The 20,526-nt window shown below is 41.1% G+C and overlaps 2 protein-coding genes across 4 annotated transcripts in view; both read left to right on the top strand.

The window, feature by feature from the left end:
* The first annotated feature begins 380 nt into the window (after window positions 1-380).
* RAP74 (transcription initiation factor IIF subunit alpha RAP74) overlaps window positions 381-20,526 on the top strand; it is a 61,914-nt gene continuing 41,768 nt past the window's right edge. For both annotated transcript variants that reach the window (XM_077365171.1, XM_077365164.1), the window contains exons 1-2: window positions 381-794; window positions 1,852-2,010. In XM_077365171.1, coding sequence (XP_077221286.1) covers window positions 624-794; window positions 1,852-2,010 — 330 coding nt within the window. In that variant the 5' untranslated portion in view covers window positions 381-623. The remainder of the gene's footprint in view (window positions 795-1,851; window positions 2,011-20,526) is intronic.
* Window positions 12,969-15,178, top strand: LOC143862569 (uncharacterized). Of its 2 annotated transcripts, none has more exons than XM_077373640.1 (4): window positions 12,969-14,198; window positions 14,282-14,400; window positions 14,486-14,777; window positions 14,860-15,178. In XM_077373640.1, exons 1-4 carry the CDS (start codon window positions 14,081-14,083, stop codon window positions 15,054-15,056), a joined length of 726 nt encoding a protein of 241 aa, XP_077229755.1. In that variant the 5' UTR covers window positions 12,969-14,080; the 3' UTR covers window positions 15,057-15,178. Both variants share the same exon structure in this region; 1 of them encodes a protein (XP_077229755.1).

Below are 20,526 nucleotides of genomic sequence, written 5' to 3'. Positions count from 1 at the left end.
CTAAACAGTGGGATATATTCACCCCATTTTTTTCAACTTAGGACAACCCCTTTAAGCGTATCTATAGATTCCATACTACTCTTTTACGCTAGAGCGGGCTGTCCCAAATAAAAAAGGGGGAATATATCATCTCCCTTGTGTAGAGTGTAGACCACCAAACAATGTGAGGCACCCTATTGTTTTTTTTTCCCATTGTTTAATTCAGGGAATGATATATTCACCCAATTTTCTGCCCCGGACCACCCTCTTAAAATAAATAAAGTAGGCGGAATCTGACTCATAGTCATAAATACACAAGGGGGGTGACACAGGAAAGAAAAGGCGGCCTTTCCTTGTTAAGACTCCCAAATAACGTGAGCCCCACTATTTAAGTACCACACCATCGCAAAGCCTTTCAAACCCTTGTTCAAAGGCTTCTCTCCTTCTTTCCTCTCTCTCCCGCGTTTGACATTTTTTCCTTCCATCGATCTGTTCCTGCTATTAAAGTTTATTCTTCAAGCCCAATCCGATTTCAATAGGCCATTCTTTTCTTGATTTGATTTTTCTATTTCCTTTCTTCTCTGAACTTTCCATTCGCTTGATTATTCTCTCTCGTCTCTAGGTTTCAACTCAGGAAATTCCCAATGTCTATCGATTTGATTCTAAGCCCTACGTGTGGGGGGTGTGGATCCACGTCGGATCTCTATGGAAGCAATTGCAAGCACATGACCCTCTGCGTAACGTGCGGGAAGACCATGGCGGAAAACCGCACAAAATGCTACGATTGTGGTGTTCCCATCACTCGATTGATTAGGGTTCGTCCTCGTCCTAATTGGGTCTTTCCAATTTTTAGTTTATTTCACTTTAATTTAGGACGCTGATATTGGCACTAGCATGTTTTGATAATTGCACTAACTCATCTTGTCTTATCTTATTCAATTGGCTTTTTAGAGCTTTTTGGGGGCTCTAATAACTTTTAAAGGCTGTTTAAATCATAGTAGCCAGAAACTTCTTGGGTTGGGAAGCTCTTTTCCCCTAAATTGAATTTCGGAAACGTTTCCGAAACATGATAGAAAAAGTGGGGAAACGTTTCAGAAACACATGGGAAACATATCAGAAACTTACGTGAAACATGTGTGAAACCTTGAGTAACATATGGAAAAACTCATAGAAAATGTATGTGAAACGCGTGGGTAACATCTCCGAAACTTACGAAAATTGTTTTCGAAATAACATACCAAAAAATTGTGAAATAGATATTAAAAAGAAAAAATAGCATATATTGTAATAAAAAGTAAAAATAAGAAACATTCAATTATAAATTTGAAATTAATAAATTTCAAATTTAAAAAACCATATATTTCATATTTTCCTTATGTTTCATGTGTTTTCATTTGCGGTTCTCCATCATTTCTAAAATGTTTCTGAGGCATTTCATAAGACGTTTCTCGTATGATTTTCCATCTTTTTCTCGTTTCCCCTCTATTTTTTCCTTGTGTTTCCTGTTTCTGTTTCACGTTTCAGTTCCCGAATTCATTTCCCACCATGGTAACTATGGTTTAGAGTTTAGACAATAAAAGACAAGATGATTTAGTGGAATTATCAAACCATGATAGTTCCATTACATAATTTATCAATTTGTGACATTTTAGAACTGAATTTTTGGCATTTCCTTATTATTATTATTTTTTGAAATGGTAAGGACATTTTATCAATTTGTGAAACAACTTATCAATTTGTAACATTTTAGGCATTTCCTTATTCTTGCTGCATTTTTGGTGAAACAACCAATTACTCCAAAAGCTTAAGCTGTTAGAGTTGGTATTATTTAATAATTTATAATTCACCATTTTTCTCTGTTATTTGGTGTAGGAGTATAATGTTCGGTCGAGTGTAAGCAGTGAAAAGAATTACTATATTGCTAGATTTGTCACCGGTTTGCCGATTTTTTCGAAGAAAAGAAATGCCGAGAATAAGTGGAGTCTTCATAAGGAAGGGCTTCAAGGGCGGCAAATTACCGATGCTTTGCGGGTATTTTTTTTCCCTTTATATAGTTGATTGATGAATGTTTCTTTTCTGTTTCTATGAAATTAAGAAATTCCTCCATTTGTTAGTTTGAACCTAATATTTCGATATTCACCTAAAGTTAGTTTCATTCGAGCCTTATCTTTGTCTTTGTTGAAGATCTTTGTGGAATATGCAATTTAGATGCACAGAGAAGAATTTGATAGAGATTTGGGCTTTTGCATTTCGAATCAAACCAATCAAGTTCCCTCAAGTAATGGGATTTTATCCTGTATTTGTGAAATTCCACGGTTTGTCTTACATGTAGCCTTTTCTCTCGTGTTTGGTTGTTTATATTTTATAGACAAGAACATGGTTAGAGATCCCTTCAAAAAGCTCTTGTGACTTATTTTAGGTAACTTAGTCTTAATATAATCGTGCAGATCAATGCACCTATTATAAATCACATATCTCCCTCAACCACTTGAGTTAATCACCTGATGCACTGAGTTGCGAGGCTTGGAAAAAAATTCCTTGTTGAGTAGGAGTTGCAGGAGGCTGGTTTGAGAATGGTTTGGTTGGTCATAAATGGGACTAATTCTATTCCTTTGAACTAGCTACAGTGAACTCACCACAGAAACTGCCGCTACAAGTAGGTCACTAAGTAACAGAATCCCGCCTTGTAATGGTTGTGGATGCACAGGCTTCAGGGAAACACGTTTCTTGTGCTTGTATATCTGAAGATTGTCGAAAGTGTACTCACAAGACTTTACACAAATATTGTGTGTAAACAGTAAGGTGAAAGAGCCCCTGAGCCAATGCTTCAAAGCATGTATATCATCCAACACTAAAGTAATGTCAGGAAGCATAGAGGTTTGGAATCCTTTTAACATCAAATATTCCACTCTGCTCTTGAGAATTCCAACTTCAATTCAAAACCTTGTGCAATGAGATAATGACTTCCAACTAATCACAACGGATTAGTGCTTCTCCCAGAACCGAACAGACAGTAAGCTGTTACTTTTAAGTAGCTGCACGTAGGACTCGAGCTTCCCTCTGGAAGCCTTTAATATATCTTCGTACGTTTGTTTAGCAGTTTTATATTCTTCACAGGTGATTTCTGGGTAAGATTAATAAAAGTCAACATGCGTAACCTAGCAATCTTGTCATCATCTATAAATTCTTCATGTCACTAGGTTTTCGATGTTATTAAACCATTATGGATCACTGTCTTGCTTATGTTATGGTTTCTGTTAGATGTATGTGTGTGTGTTGTGTACATGCCTAAGGGCATAGTGGTATTTTGTATGGTCTCTCCTTTATATAAATATATAATGAGGGGGAGCACACCCTAACTCACTCTTCTTCTCTCATTTTCTATCTCAACATGGTATCAAAGCCCTAGGGTTTTGATCCCCTAGGGACCACCCATAGAACTTCTCTCCAACACCACATTTCCCTAAGACCTAACCCTAACCTAGCCCTACCCCATGACCACCACTCTCCTCTCCTCTTCTCTCCCACGCACCAGCCCTAACCCTTCTCCTGCCACCCCGACAACTCCCGCCATCCCTACCACGCCTCCCTGCCATTTCCGGCAACCCCTACCGCCTCCCTGCCATTTCTGGGGCACCACAAAGAAACTTCAATAGCCACTACAAGTAGGTCACTAAGTAACAGAATCCCGCCTTGTAATGGTTGTGGATGCACGGGCTTCCGGGAAACATGTTTCGTGTGCTTTTATATCTGAAGTTTGTCGAAAGAGTCCTCACAGGACTTTACACAAATATTAAGTGTGCAAACAGTAAGGTGAAAGAGTCCTTGAGCCGATGCTTCAAAGCATGTATATCATCCAACACAAAAGTAATGTCAGGAAGCATTGAGTTTTGGAATCCTTTTAACATCAAATATTGCACTCCGCTGTTTAGAATTCCAACTTCAATTCAAAACCTTTTTGCAACGAGATAATGACTTCCAACTAATCACAAGAGATTAGTGCTTCTCTCAGAACCGAACAGACAGTCTTTTAAGTAGCTGCACGTAGGACTCGAGCATCCCTCTGTAAGCCTTTAATATAGCTTCACGTTTGTTTAGCAGTTTTATATTCTTCACAGGTGATTTCTGGGTAAGATTAATAAAAGTCAACATGCTTAACCTAGCAATGTTGTCATCATCTATAAATTCTTTATGTCACTTTTCTATGTTATTAAACCATTATGGATCACTGTCTTGCTTATGTTATGGTTTCTGTTAGATGTATATGTGTCTATGTTGTATACATGCCTAAGGGCATAGTGGTATTTTGTATGTTCTCTCCTTTATATAAATAGATAAGTGAGGGGAGCACACCCTAACTCACTCTTCTTTTCTCATTTCCTATCTCAACATGGTATCAGAGCCCTAGGGTTTTGATCCCCTATGCTTCGTTTGGTTGCATAAAAGCTCGGCAGCCATCGGAATTTGGTTTGGATTTGGCATCCCATTCCATGTTTGGTTGCCAAAATAGCATTGGACTCCCTTTGATTTCACTCATGTAATAATTACTTGTGTGATGATGTGGATTCCTTGTCCCCTCTAAAAACAAATCCTTCAAAGACTAAAAAAATTTAGTTGAATTTTCTAGGGAATGATGCTCTCTCTTCCCTCTATCCCTATATTGGTATTGACACCCCTACTTTTTCTCCTACTTTCTGAGGATATGCCGTGCAACCAAACACTGGTTCACTATTCTCCAAGGTAATTCTAGACAAATTAAAATGCTTGTCTCATCCTGTTTGACTCCCTTTGACTTGATATTCCGCTACTTTCCGAGCCATCCCTAGCAACCAAATGGAGCATAGAGACCACCCATAGAACTTCTCTCCAACACCACATTTCCCTTAGACCTAACCCTAACCTAGCCCTACCCCATGACCACCACTCTCCTCTCCTCTTCTCTCCTACGCGCCGGCAGCCCTAACCCATCTCTTGCCACCCCGACAACTCCCGCCATCCCTACCACCCCTCCCAACCATTTCCGGCAACCCCTACAGCCTCCTTGCCATTTCCGACAATCCCTACCGCCTCCTTGCCATTTTTGGCGAGGCCCCCCTGCCTGCCCGCCAACTCTCGCCACTTCCGGCAACCCCTACCACCCCCTGCCACCCCCCCGACAACTCCCCTGCCATTTTCGGCCCCTCTACCCCCCGCCATTCCGGCACACCTACGCACCCCTTGCCATTCATGGCAACGACCTTACCCTCATGTGTTTTTCCTGACACTCCTCACCCGACCCCCCCGACAACTCCCACGCCATCTAAACCCCGTCACTGCCCTTTTTCAGCAATTCCCCACCCCCCTGCCACTTCCGAGAACCCCCTCCACCCCCACAATTTCCTCTTTCTCTCTTTCTTTACTTCATCAAATTCAACAAAAAAAAAAACCCTCCATACCCTAATGCCTTGAATCCTCTTCACCCCCTTCTCTACTCCTTGGCCCTCTCTCTCTCTCTCTCTCTCTCTCTCTCTCTACCAGATCTTCTTCTTCCGCGGCTCCCACTCTTTTTATGCCTTTGCGGCCTTCACATGTCTCATTATCCCCCTGATTTTCTTCGGAGTCGCGCTTTTCTACTTCGGCTCGTCTAGTACCTCCTCGTCGTTGTTGTGGTTGAGCTTATTACTCTCTCTCTCTCTCTCTCCATGGATACACCAGATATTGACGATCCTTCTTTAGGGCAGGCTTCTGCGGCCCCTATCCCTATCACTCATATGGTTTCTTCTTCACCTAGTCAGTCTTCATCGGTGGATGGATCAATCCCACCGATGACAACAGTGAAACTGGACGGGTCCAATTACCTGAATTGGAAAGTCGCAGTGGAGACTTACCTCATTGCTAGGTGTAAGCCCAAGGATTCCCATGGGTTAATCATTTACCTTCTTGTTTTGATGATAGCAAACTAAATTGATTAGCATTTATGGACTGATGTATTGCTTTGAGGTGTTGTGTTGTATAAAGGAATTTCATGTCATAATCGCCATTACACGACTCTTCACAACACATGACATTAGGATCAAGAGACAAAGGAACAAAGAGCTTGCACATACATTGGAGTCATCACCATTTGGAGATGATCAAGTCAAGAAGCTCAACATGAAGATCCCACAAGTTCCTAAGCAAGTGTCAAGAAGGAGCTTGGAGTTGAACATGCCATGGTGACACCTCATGAATCATTCAACATGCATTGGAGATTGGAGAGAGTCACAAGAGCTAGGACAAGTTCAAGATGTTCACTCAAGCAGAAGAAGTCCAAGAAAGTGCAAAGGAGACTATACATTCCAAGAAGACTCAAGATTTACATCTTTTAGATTGTATTTGGAGTCCTCTTGATTTTATGTTTAAATGCACTTTCAAAAGGTTTTCAAATGCTTTTCATACTTAACTTTTCACATCTTTGAAAACCATATGCACACCCTAAAATGTGTTTGAAAACCTTGGACTTAAAGCCCAAAGAGCATGGCTCAAAAGCCCCCGGACTTTAAAGTTAAAAATGAAATTTTACACAGGGCCGGTCGACCGGGCTAGGCCAGGCGACCATGGGATCGTACCTGGAATTCCAAAACATCTTGAAATTCATCGGGCCGGTCGACCGGGACAGTCCGGGCGACCGCGGAATATGTTCTATTTGAAACAGAACAATCCGTCATGGGTTTGGATGGGCGACCGCCGTGGGTCGGTCGACCGGGATAGGTTTTTGAGCTTAAATTTTGAGCAAACAGGTTGACCTCGTCGGGCGACCGCCATGGGGCCGGTGGACCGCGACGGTAAGAAATTTGAAAATATAAAAGGGCGCCCGATAGGGGAGGGCGACGGAGATGGCTCGGTCAACCGCGACGGTCGAGCAAACTAGTTGTTGTGGCGTTTTCTGGTTGACTTTTTCTAGCCAGTTATTTACAGTTTTACCCCAAACAGTCATATTTTCAAATACACTATATATACATCATTAAAACCTATCTCTAGAAGCTTTTGAACATTTGAGAAAGATTAAATCCCATTTTCTCTTTGAGCTTCAAGTTTTTAATCAAAAGCTAAAAACCTCTTTGATGCTTCATTTCTACATCTTATCAAGAGGCACTCCATAGGGCTTTACATTTGTATTTTCTTGGAGTGATTATGAGCTATTAAAGTTGTAATCCGCCTATTAAGAGGCATTGAGAGTTTTTTATTTTTATCTTTGTTCTTCATGAGGGTCTTCTCTTCGGCCCGGTAAGAATTGTGAAGATGAGGGTCTTCTTTTCGGCCCGTTAACAAAGGTGAAGACGAGGGCTTTCACTTCGGCCCGTTAAGAATTGAGAAGACATGGCGAGGGTCTCTGATTCGGCCCGTTAATAAAGGTGAATCATGTAAGAGGGTGTGTCCCCTCTCAAGGCTTCGTGCATAAAGGGTTTGTTCCCTTTGGAGATGGAGGAGTCGGGTGTACGGCTTCATCATTTTTAGTGAAGATCCCAAGGAGAAAAACTTGGAAGAGTGGAGTAGGTCTTGTGATAGACCGACCCATTATAAATCTTGTGCCTTGTGGATGTTTTCTCTCTCTCTTGCACGTGTGGTGATTGGTAATTTCTGACCCTAACTTGTATTTGTGCTTTTAATTGAATAAGGGTTAGTAAATGCACTTGATTGAAATGTTTAAACCCTAATTGTATTATAATGCCTATTTGAACAAGGGTTAGCAAATGTGCATGATTATAATGTCTAAACCTTAGCTTTTATTGTTATACCTATTTGAACAAAAGGTTAGATTAATTAGTGCTTAATCAGATGGATTAATTTTTAATCTTCCCCTAATTAAGCCTAAAATTTCTAAATGACCAATTCACCCCACTCTTGGATTGTCACACCTGTATTTCACTAGGGGACGGGTATATCTCATTCGTTGTGATCCTCCCTCTTCCACTGATCCCACCTATGAGAAATGGGAGCAGGACGATGCTCTTATTCACACTCTTGTGGCAGAGTATGACTACTCAGATTGCTGGCACCATGATACACCTTCCCACCGCCAAGCGGATTGGGGATCATACCGCAGTTCTCTATTCTGAAGTGGCAACCTCGCTCACTTTTGTGTCACCTATTCCCAGTGGATGCATCTCCGACGTGGTGACACTCCTCACTCTACGTACTACAGCTAGTTTGTCTCTCATTGTCAGCAATTGGATGTCCTCATGCCCCTCATGACTGACTTGGCTATTGCCGCACAACAACGGGACCATCTTCGTGTGGTTCACTTCCTTAAGACATTGGGCCGTGAGTTCCTTCATCTTCGACATTAGATTTTTGGTTCTGGGTCTATGCCCTCCCTACAAGAGGTATATTTACGGGCTCAACAGTGCATTGTTGGTGATGCTTTGCCTACTGCCCATGTTGATGGATCTGCAGCAACAGTCTATAGTACGGGCGATCGTGCTACCCGTGGCAGTGGCACCTCTGGACGTGGTTGTGGACGTGATTTTGGCCATGGCGGTCATGGTGCTGGCCGTGATTCTGGTAAGGGCCGCAGTTTCGGTGGCCGTCCCCGCCCCTATTGTTCTCATTGTCGGAAGGAGGGACATCATCTAGACACCTGTTATGCTCTGCATCCTGAGCTTCGTCCGCCGCCTGAGCCCCGTTCTAGTCGAGTAGCGCATCTATCTGGTCCTGGCATTTCTGATCCCTCGGCATCTTTTTCCAAGGACAGCTCTGCCGCCCCTGCTGATTGTTTCTATCTTTCTCGCGCAGACTATGACGAGTTCCAGTGCCTCAGGTTAAGGGTGTCAATTTTGGCTCGGGCTCGGAAGCTCGCTCGAGCTTGGCTCGATAAAAGCTCGGCTTGAATCCTTAACGAGCCGAGCCGGTTGGCCAGGCTCGTTAAGCTTAACGAGCCGAGCCCGAGCTAGGCCAGGCTCAGCTCGGCTCGGCTCGTTAAGGCTCGTTAAGGATTGAATATATTAAATATATATAGGGCAGTGCAGTATTAACAAATGGGAAAAGTGTCAAATTTGACAGGTGAGAGGGAGAGAGGTGAGATGCCAGCTTTAAGACAGGACAACATATTAGCTGTCATATAGCTAGCTTTATCACTCTAACTATTTCTCTAGCTGTGTCTGCCAGTCTCATTTATTCAGATAATAAAGGACAATAGAAATGATATATTCTACCCTTATTTTTACTGAGGACAGCCTCCTCTACTGCATTTCTTACTACTCTTTTATAATACATGGGGCTTTCTCATGTAATAAAGGGGTGAATATAACATATCATATCTATACATTCTAAATTTCATTTCTGAAATTTTGGGTTTTGCATATGCTGATCCAACGGCTAAGATTTCAAACACCTTTTAACCATTATTGCAATTGTTTTTTAAACAAATAAAGGTATAACTTTTTGGTCTTAGGTCATCGTCTTCTTCGTACCTTGAGAAACTAAAAGCAACCCATTGCCAGTAGAACATAAACCAAGTAGCAACAACATAGATGAGAAATTAGCACCAATCTTTCAGATAATCAGAAACCTACGAGCAAAAATGGTTTGACGAGAAACAAAGGTTGTCGAGCTTTTGCACAGATTGAATGAGAATCAACATTGACCCCCAAATTTATAGGTATGATTTTTTTACAGAGATCTTTTTTTCTTTTGAATAACAAGCAGTATATGGAAAGATTAAAGGTCTGAGGAGTTATGGATGATGGGCAAAAATGATTGCCAAAGTCGATCACATCCAGTAAAAGGATGGATTCTTGTTTGACTCGGTATGAACTCGGCCGAGATGGCGTGGACTCGCCCGAGTCTGTAAATCCATGACGTGGTCACCACTATTCCGCATTGACTCGGCCGAGTTCCTAGCCGAGTCAACGAGTTTTTAAACACTGCTGAATATATCATTGCCCTTAATATAATCCGAGCTCGGTAAGGCTTGCGAGCCTGGCCGAGCCGAGCCGAGCCGAGTTGGGCCAAGCTCGGCTCGGCTCGTTTACACCCCTACCTTAGGTTGTCCAGTCACACTCCGAGTGCTGGTTTTGCCCAGCCTCTCTACTCACTAGCTCCCGCTCCTGGATCATTGATTCCGGAGCCTCGAACCATATGACAGGTACCTCTTAATCCCTTGGTTCATTTCGTCCCCTGTCCTCTCAATCTATTACTCTTGCTGATGGGAGTACTACTCCCATCTTTGGTATTAGGAGTGCCTCTCCCCACCCTGGCCTTACTTTATCCTCAGTCCTATGTGTTCCTAGGTCCCCATTTAGCTTACTTTCTGTTAGTTAGCTTACTAAACATCTTCACTGCTCTGTCTCATTCTATCCCTCTTATTGTTTCTTTAAGGATTTCTCGACTGGGAGAACGATTGGCTTGGGTCGTGAGGTGGATAGGCTTTATCATTTGGACTGTGGCCCATCCAGTGCCATTTTGCACAGCTCCATTGACGCCTATCAGTTGCACTGCCGTCTTGGTCATCCTTGTTTCGAGCGTCTACGTCGGACATCTATTGTTTCTACTCCTCTTCAGCCTTTTCAGTGCGAGGCCTGTGAACTTGGAAAACACCATCGTGTGTCGTTCCTTCCTAGGCCTGTTAGACGGGTCTCGCATCCTTTTGATGTAGTGCACTCAGATGTACGGATCCCGCGAGGACTACCTCTCTTTCTGGATATAGATATTTTATTGTCTTTATTAATGACTTTTCTTGTATTACTTGGCTTTATTTACTTAAAGATCGCTTCGAGGTTTTCTCTACTTTTCGCACTTTTCATGCTGAGGTTACAAATCAATTTGCTTGCACCATTAAATGTTTGCAGACTGACAACGCTCGAGTACTTTTCCACATCTAATGGCTGTCACGATTTTCTCTCCACTCTCGGCATAATCCACGAATCCTCCTATGCTCACTCCTCCCAATAAAATGGTGTAGTAGAGCGGAAGTTGAGATCTTTACTTGATGGAGCTCGCACTCTTCTCATTCAAATGCGAGTTCCTAAAATCCATTGGGGTGATGCCATCCAAGGTTATCAAAATCGTACGATTTACGATTCAAATCGAATCGTATGCAAAACGATTTAAATCGCAACAGTGAATCATTTTTAGATTCGATTGTACGATTCGATCTTGAATCGTACGATTCGATCGTGAATCGTGCGATTCAAATTAAACACGTATTTTTTGGGAAAAAAGTGGGCCCCACAGCCACAGCGCATATTAAAAACCCAAAACCGTGTTTTTTTTCTCCGTCTTTCTTCTTCTCTTCTTCTCGACGAGGGTTTGCAGAAACCCAGCCTCTACCGTCGACTACCCATCCTCCACCGTCCGGTCCTCCTCCACCACTGTACGGTCCTCCTCCTCCGTACGGTCCTCCTCCACCGAAGAAGAAGAAGGAGAAGAAGAAGAAGAAGAAGAAGAAGAAGAAGACCAGGTACGTTTTTTAATTTTTTTTTTCTCCTCTTTCTCTGCTTTTTCTCTTCTTTTCTTTTTCATTTATGCTCCTCATTTTTTTTTCTCCTCTTCTTCTGCTCCTCATTTTTTTTTCTCCTCTTCCTCCGTACGGTCCTCCCTTCCCCTTCTTTTCTTTTTCATTTTTGCACCTTTTTTGGATTTGGAGAACCGATTGGACTCCAATCAGCTCTTAAAATCCAAAAACGAAGAGGGCTGGCTGACGCTCTGTTTCTTTTATAAATGGAATGGGTTCTGTTTTTTTTTTTTTTTGGATTTTGAGAACTAATTTGGAGTCCAAAACTGATTATCAGACCCAAATTTACGTTTAATTTTGGGCCAAATAATCTGTTATGGACTCTCAATCTGTTTTCAAAATCCAAAACAAACATACCATTAATTTTGAGATCAAAAGATCAAAATTATCATTTTTTGTAACTATTTTTGGGGCGATGTTTGTTTTGAATTTTGAGAACCGATTTTGTGTTATCAGACCCAAATTTATGTTTAGTTTTGGGCCAATAAACTGTTATGGAATCACAATCTGATCTTACAATCAGTTCTTAAACTGTTATGGGATTTTAGGCCCTGTTTGGATTGTTTGAAAGTCGGTTCTAAAAAGTTTATTGTAATCGAAACAGGGCCTTAGGCTCTGTTTGTTTTGGATGTTGATAACTGATTTCGAGTCCTAAACTGATTATTAGAGCCAAATTAATGTTTAAATTTGGGTCAAATAACATGTTATGGACTCACAATCTTTTCACAAAATCCAACAGAAACAGAAGCTTAAATTTGATTGTATTTTGTTGGTCAAATTTGTTTCTTTTGGATTTTGAGAACTGATTTAGAGTCCAAAACTGATTAGGTTCTGTTTGTTTTGGATTTTGAGAACCGATAGGACTCCAATCAGTTCTTAAAATCCAAAACAAACAGAGTGTCAGAGCCCTTAATTTTGAGTTCAAAATCTTCAGTATTGGATTCCAATGGGGCTATTTGATTGCTTTAATGTGTTGCTGTTGCCTGTTGGATTGGTTTAATGTGGGACTATAAGGCTATTTTTCCTTTTGTCATCTATTTTTATTTCAGGCATTGGATTTACAAGTTTGTATTTCTTTGAGAAGTTTGAAGTGTAGTATAAAGAAAGATGGTTAAGGCTAGAGAAGTCGATGTGACATGGGAGCATTGTACGACGGCCGTTCCCAATAACAAGACAAGATTACGATGTAATTATTCTGGAGGTGTATTTAGAATGAAGCATCATTTGATGTACAAAACAGAATGTAGCTGCTTGTACACAAAATCCGGATGACGTTGTTGATAAATTTAAGTTACTATTGAAGGAAAATGAAGAAGAGAAGGAGAAAAGAGATGATGCAAAGTATGATGTGGGGCGGCCGGACTTCTATTATCAAGATAGAGAGGAAATAGAGCATGTGTTGCTAGAGGGAAGAGGAAAATGGATGATTTTGTGGTGAGGGGGGACAAAAAAATCGGCAAGCAAGCAACTATCAATCAAATTTGGAAAAAGGGGGACAGGGATAAAGTTTGCCAAAACATAGCAAGATTCTTTTACTTGAATGCATTGTCTTTCAACCTTGTTAAATGCCCGTTTTTTGACGCCATGGTTGAATCCATAACCCATTTTGGACATGGATTAAAAGTTCCAAGCTACTATGAGATGAGGAATACATTCCTTAAAAGAGAAGTAGAGAACATAGAGTTTATGATGGATGAATATAAGAAAGAATGGAAGAAGACAGGTTGCACGCTTATGTCAGATGGTTGGACAGATGGGGTGAATAGATCAATTACTAATTTCTTGGTTAATAGTCCAAAGGGGACAGTTTTTTTGAGATCAGTAGATACCTCTGATATCTCAAAAAATGCAGATAACTTGTTTGCTCTGCTTGATTCGGTTGTGGAAGAAGTGGGAGAGGAAAATGTAGTCCAAGTTATCACGGATAGTGCGGCTGCATATGTGAGAGCAGGGGAGTTGTTAATGGAGAAGAGAAAAAAATTATTTTGGTCTCCTTGTGCCGCTCATTGCATAGATTTGATGCTTGAAGACATTGAAAAATTACCAACCCATGCAGAGACCATCGCAAAGGCCAGGATGATCACATTATACATTTACAATCATAGTTGGGTTTTGCATCTAATGCGTAAGCATACGAAAGGGGAATTGACAAGGCCAGCTGTGACACGTTTTGCAACGTGCTTCCTGACATTGAAGAGTCTAAGAGAGAGAAAGGCGGGCTTGATGCAGATGTCTGCCTCGGATGATTGGCAAAAAAGCCCATATTCCAAAAAAGCCGATGGGAGCAAGATATGCGGAATTGTGTTAGGCGATTCCACATTTTGGCCCAGTGTGTATTATTGTTTGAAATGCACATCCCCATTGGTGAAAGTCCTACGCTTAGTAGATTCAGATGAGAGGCCTACCATGGGGTACATTTATGAGGCTATGGACCGAGCTAAAGAAGCCATTTTAAAGAATTTGGGCAACATAAAGAAGAAATATGAGATCATTGATGATCGTTGGGACAGGTAACTTCATAGGCCCTTGCACGCAGCGGGTTATTTTTTAAATTCGCGGTTTCAGTATGAGACTTCAAATGACGTGGACATTGAAATTAAGGTGGGGCTATTGGATTGCTTAGAAAGAATGGTTCCAAGTTCAAAAGAGAGGGTGTTAATTGGTAACCAAATTGATAAGTTCATGAAAGCAGAGGGTCTCTTTGGACGGGAAATGGCAAAGTTAATGAGGAAAGAACAGTTACCAGGTAAATTCTTTAACTAAAAATTTTTAATTGAATTCTTATCTTATGTATTTAGAAATTATCATAATTATTTTTTGGGAAAATAGGTTTATGGTGGGACGCCTTTGGAGATGAATGTCCCGAGTTGCAAAAATTTACAATTCGAATTGAAAGCCTAACATGTAGTGCTAGCGGTTGCGAGCGCAACTGGAGCACATTTGAGCAGGTAAATGCTAGTAAGTCTACTTTTTTTATTCGTATTTTTTTATTTGTATCCCTTTAATTTTTATTATTAACTTTTTTTATTTTAGATACATTCAAAAAGAAGAAACCGACTCGAACAAAAGAGGATGAATGCACTTGTTTTTGTCAAATACAATCTTCTACTTCGAGTTCGCAATTCAAAGAGGAAGGGCAACAAAGGATTTGATCCTATTTCGTTATCTGACATGGACTCGGATGGTGAGTGGATAACGGAAAAGGATGGACCTGTGCTTCCAGAAGACACGACTTGGTTGGATATGGGTGAATGTTTTGTAGAAGAAGCTACAGGAGATGAGACGGGCGCCGGCTCCAGCCATGCGCCTCAACAAAAGAAAAGACGTAAGTTATTTGTAATTTCTTTTCTTAGTAATAAAGAGTTAAAGACATGATTTATTGATATTCATTCTTGTAAATGTAACAGGCGTTAGAAACCTCAACAAAAGGAAGGACAAGCGCCAATTGCAAGATGAAGAAGAATTTGGTTCTGCTTCCGACACAGATGATGGAGATGTGGGTGTTAATATTGAGCGAAGAACTACCGATGCCGATGACGAAGATAATGATGAGGATGTGAATGGGATCGACGACATCCACGATCTATATTTTATACAATCATGATATGTTTCATGTTTTGTTTTGTGGTTCATATGTGAGACTTTAAGTTTTTTTTATCTTTTTGAGATCGTTATAGAGAGAATGAATGGATTTTGCCATTTTGGTAATGAATGGTTAATTAATTTTAATCATGACAATCGGTTAAGTGGTTATCAAGCATTTCATGTTATTTATTTTAATGGTTTTGAATGGAAAATTGATAATTACTCTTTTTATTCTTATTTATAATTTTTCCTATTTTTTATTATTTATTTATTATTTTTATATATAAATCTGAAAAATCTTACGATTTACGATTCGATACGATTCGACCCCTCTTACGATTTACGATACGATTCCGATTTTCAGAACATTGATGCCATCTTCACTGTATGCTTCCTCGCCAATTGGCTACCTTCTTCTGTTCTTGGTGGTACTTCCCCCTTTGCTGTGTTACACCCCCAACATGACCCGTTTCCTCTCACTCCCTTTGGCTGTGTGTGCTTTGTCCACAACCTTGGCCCTGGTCTAGATAAATTGGATCCTCGGGCCGAGTGATGTATCTTTCTTGGTTATTCTCGAACTCATAAGGGTTATAGATGTTACAGTCCGGTCTTTTGTTTCTGCTGATGAATTCGACTCTTACTTCATGACACCTCAGGAGGGTCCTCCCACTGTTCTTGAGCCGGCTATTCCTCTTCCTGTTCCTGTCCTTCCAGATTCTAGAGTCTCTTCCTCTTCACTTTCTACTTTACAGGTTCCTGAGGTTGTTCCTATTTGTGTGCCATCTTCTTTAGTACAAGTACATGAGGCTCCTCCTCCGGCTCTCATGGAGACATATCAGCGCCGGCCAAAATCGACAGCCCCTCACTCTCAGTCAGAGGTCATGACGACCACCTCTCAGGGATCTATCCTCCCCTCCTCGTATTGCTACAGATTCTCCCATTGCGTCTCATACTCGCTCTCATAGTACTGCTCATCCTATTTCATCTGTTGTTTCATACAACTCTCTCACTCCTATGTTTCAGAGTTTTGTGTCTTCTTTGTCTTCAGTCTCTTTGCTGCAGTCATTACTAGTGGCTATTGATCATCTTGGTTGGCGTGCGGCTATGGATCTTGAGATAGAGGCTCTTCAGGCCAATCAGGCATGTGATTTGGTTCCCCTTCTTCCTGGAGCTTGACCCGTAGGTTGCAGATGGGTCTGTGCCGTCAAAACATTTACCTGGCGGGACTGTTGAGCGCTTTAAGGCGTGCCTAGTTGCTAAAGGTTATACTCAAACCTTTGGCGTTGATTATACCGAAACATTTTCTTTTGCCGTCAAGATTCCCTCTGTTCGGGTTCTCATCTCTCTTGCAGTTAACTGTGGGTGGCACCTACACCGGCTCGATGTCAAGAATGCATTTCTTCATGAACTTACTGAGGAGGTTTATATGGAGCAACCTCCTGGATATGTTGCTCAGGAGGAGATGTCTTCCTTAGTATGTCTGTTGAAGCGATCTATATACGGTCTGAAGTAGTCCCCTAGAGCATGGTTTGGAAGATTTAGTGATGTTGTCATGCGCTTTGGCATGAAGCAATGTCCAGTTGATCACTCTGTCTTCAGTCATCAGGCTGCTGCTGGTTGTGTTCTATTGATAGTGTATGTTGATGACATTATCATTACAGGTAATGATTCAGTGGGGATACAGAAATTGAAGACCTTGTAGAAAGAGTTTTCCACTAAAGATCTCGGCCGTCTTAGGTACTTTCTTGGCATCGAGGTTGCATATCCCACTAGAGGCATCTACCTCTCACAAAGGAAATATGTGTTGGATCTTCTTGAGGAGACAGGTTGTCTTGGGGTGAAACCTGCTTCTGTTCCCATGGACTCAAATGTGAAATTCTTCTAGAAGGAGATTTATTAGATGACCCAGGCAGATACAGAAGGTTGGTTCGTAAACTCATATATTTTACAGTCACTCGCCCAGTCATATCATTTGCTGTTGTCATCGTCAGCCAACATATGAGCTCACCACGTACTTCACACTGGGCAACCGTGGTTCAGATTCTTCGCTACTTGAAAGGAGTGCCAGGGAAAGGCATCTTATTCAAGAAGCATGGGTATATCAGGTTGGAAGGATTTTGTGATGCAGACTGGGCAGGATCTCCAGCAAATCGGAGATCCACCACTAGATACTGTACCTTTGTTGGCGGCAATTTAGTGTTGTGGAGGAGTAAGAAACAGGACATCGTTTCCAAGTCTAGTGCCGAAGTAGAGTACAGAGCCATGTCTCATACGAGTGGAGAATTTGGTTGCAGTCTCTCATATCAGAGATTGGTTTTCCTCCATCTTCTCTAGCTCAGCTTTATTGTGACGATAAGGCTACAATCCATATAACTACCAATCCTGTATTCCATGAGAGAACCAAGCACATAGAGTTTTATTGTCATTTCATTCACCAGAGAATATAGAGTCGAGATTCATGTTTCCTTCACTCGATCCGTGGACCAGCTAGCTGACATGCTCACTAAGCGCTTGAGTAAAGCAAGACTAAATGACATTTGCAACAAGCTTGGAATGTATAATATCTACATTCCATCTTTGGGGGGGGGAGGAGTGTTAGATGTATGTGTGTATGTTGCAAGGAAGCTGGCAACCTTGGTATGTTGTGTACATGCCTAAGGGCATAGTGGTCTTTTGTATGTTCTCTCCTTTATATAAATACATAAGTGACGGGGAGTTCTAAGTGTGTATTTGTGTTTATTGTAGCATTTCCTAAAGTTCCATCTTAAAATTCTATCATTTGCATATGTCTTTATATGTTTCAGTGATTTTGTAGGATTTCCACTGAAATTACCAGCCGAAATCAAAATGTTTCTGTTTCCGTGGTGTCTGAAACTGAAATTTAAAACCTTGGGAAGCGGTTCTAATGGAGGATCAATCAAAACATAGTCAACCCTATCTTGGCTAAGATTTATTCTGAGTCTACGTTTTCAAATTTTAAAATTGAACCCATCTAATCTTTCGGTTTTGTTATGCTCAAAATCAACTGCCTTGGTTGCTATGGATTTAACTCAAATTAAACAGCAAAGGTTTAGATGACTGACTAGAAACAAATAATTGATATACAGATCGAGTGTGGAGATCGTACATACAGAGGTTTGTTGTGCGTTGATGGAGTTGATGAAACACGCTATGAACTTTTTTTTTACAAATACTTGATCCATGCGCAAAAAACTTTCCAAAATTGCATCTTCTGAAGTGATGCCAGCAACAATACAAACCTGACACTTTTCATTGCCCTCGAATTGGCAGTCTGGAATTCTGCAAACTGACAGAAGGATACCGGAAAACAGGTGGTGTGCAGGTACACTATTCACTAAGCAGTGTAGGCCCTTGCAAACCACAAAAAAAGAGAGGCACTTTTTAATTGTGACGCACCAACGAGTCTCAATTGCTAGTGGGAAAGGATGGTTGACTGTGTTTTGAAAAATATACTGAAAAAATAATTAGAAAATGTCGATAAAAATCATTTTTCTTGACTTGTGAGAACACCTTTTTTGGGTGAGAGGTGCTAGACCTCGAACGATCTTGATTTGTCAGAGTTGTTTAATCGACGACGAACAAGCAACGACCAAAACATATTGAGGCACCCTCCACTCGCTCTTCATTTTCGTCGAGCCAATGTGCAAACCTCCAGGGATAGGAATGACTCCGCTCTAACCACCTGATGACATTTCAAGGAATCTCCCACCACAATAAAACTATCTATCGTAGACCTCTCTAATAGTCTTGTACCCTGCAGGATCTTTCTCACCTCCACTTCTTTAGAGTCTGTGGAGCCTATGGCCCTGAGAAAAGCCCACCTCGTAACTCCCTGCTCATCCCTTGGTAAACCCCCAACCTTTTCAGGGTTGGGATTTCCCTGGATTTTTAGGTTCATATACAGGTGATGGGGAAGGTCTGATCTCACTACTGTAGTACATCTCTCTCCACCCGTGCCCCAATTCATATGCTGATACGAACATGACACTTGGAAGGGATTTGACCCGCTCAATGGTTAGAGCAATCACGTTGATATCAACAAAATGAGGGGACTTGATTAGACCTTTAAATACATGGGCATTCCTTTTCTTTCCAAAGAACCCAAAGTGAGGCTAGCAAAATCACCCTCCACAAAATTTTACCTTTTATCTCCAAGGAACACATGAACATTCCTCCAAAAGGTCCAATAGAGAGGCTGGGAAGGCCCATTGCAAACCAAACCTGTTCTAAATCTTACACCATACTTCTCTAGCCATCTTGCAATGAATAAACAAGTTGTCTACCTTCTCTCCTGATTTGATGCAGTGGGCACAATGATCCACAATTAGCATGTGCCAATTGCACAAATGATCCACAATACGAATCTTGTCCATAAACGCCGTCCATCCAAGGGTGGGGTTTTTTTTTTTTGGGGGGGGGATACTCCACTAGATATAAATAGAAAGACTTTGACACTAAATGACCCAGGGGAGCTCCATTTCCAAACCCTTTTGTCCTCTTCTGATTTCTTTATATAGCATGCTGCCAACGCCGCCAGTAAATTAGTAAGCTTCCCTTTCAAAAAAAGTTCCTTCTGAAATTTAGCTTCGATGAAATCCTTCCTTCAGCCCAGCCAAAACACTCCTTCACCCAAACTTCCTTCAAAGAAAAAAGAAGCTTTTATGACATAAACTTGTAAGAATAAGTTTTACCAAATTCATAAAACCCTCAACTTTCACTATAAGCCATAATTATTCTCCATTGCTTAAAATGTGGATCAAATAATAAAAAAACTGTCGGAGTCAAGTTGAGAGTTGAAGGAGCAACTCTGTTGTCCGAAAGAAAGAAAAATGATACTTTCACTGCACCAAGCTTGACAAAATTTAGCCGAGTATTTCCAAATATTTTGGTAGAGCACTCAGAAACTTGAAATCAAGGATATTTTTTGGAGAATCTGTAATTTCTTTCACAACCGACCTCCTTCCCAGGAGGGTTGACTCAAAAACCCTACAAGAAAAATCAAACCAGCCAAGATTTATACCCATCATGTGGGTCAAAAAACGAAACATGTAGTAAAGATTGTGATCACACTCACAACTTCTGCCCTCAGTTTCAACAGAACACCAAAATCCCTCCTTCATCTTCTCCTCTCTGATCATCGCAAAACCTCCGGGCTCCAGCATAACAAGCAAATTATATCGCAAAAACTCCAACTTCCCTTTGCAATTGAACAAAGATTTCTTTCCAATCTCCTTCCTCTTCTTCCTCTCTGTTCCTTTTCTTTTCTCCTGCGTAACAAGATAACAACATTTTTCATTTTCGGTAAGCCTTAAACCAAGCACATGTCAAAGCTCTTAATTGAAGAAGCAATGCATTTTACACCTTTTTAGCCACAATTAAAGCAGCGTTAAAGAGGAAAGAAAAGCCTTTTTTCTAAAGTGCCAGCGTAGCAACCTGTTAATAACCAATAAAGACCTGAGTACGTTTAA

Source organism: Tasmannia lanceolata, unplaced genomic scaffold (genome assembly GCF_043159265.1).
Source record: "Tasmannia lanceolata isolate RefF3 unplaced genomic scaffold, GAP_Taslan_0.1 ptg000003l, whole genome shotgun sequence".
Classification (NCBI taxonomy): Eukaryota; Viridiplantae; Streptophyta; class Magnoliopsida; order Canellales; family Winteraceae; genus Tasmannia; species Tasmannia lanceolata.
The sequence above is the reverse complement of the archived record's forward strand: the minus strand, read 5'-3'. Positions and strand labels throughout refer to the sequence as shown.

Coding starts and splice junctions, on each gene's coding strand:
- LOC143862569 (XM_077373640.1), top strand. CDS start 14,081: ATGGTTCCAAGTTCAAAAGAGAGGGTGTTAATTGGTAACCAAATTGAT. Junction 14,401..14,485: donor ACTGGAGCACATTTGAGCAG/GTAAATGCTAGT, acceptor TTTTTATTTTAG/ATACATTCAAAAAGAAGAAA. Junction 14,778..14,859: donor GCCTCAACAAAAGAAAAGAC/GTAAGTTATTTG, acceptor TAAATGTAACAG/GCGTTAGAAACCTCAACAAA.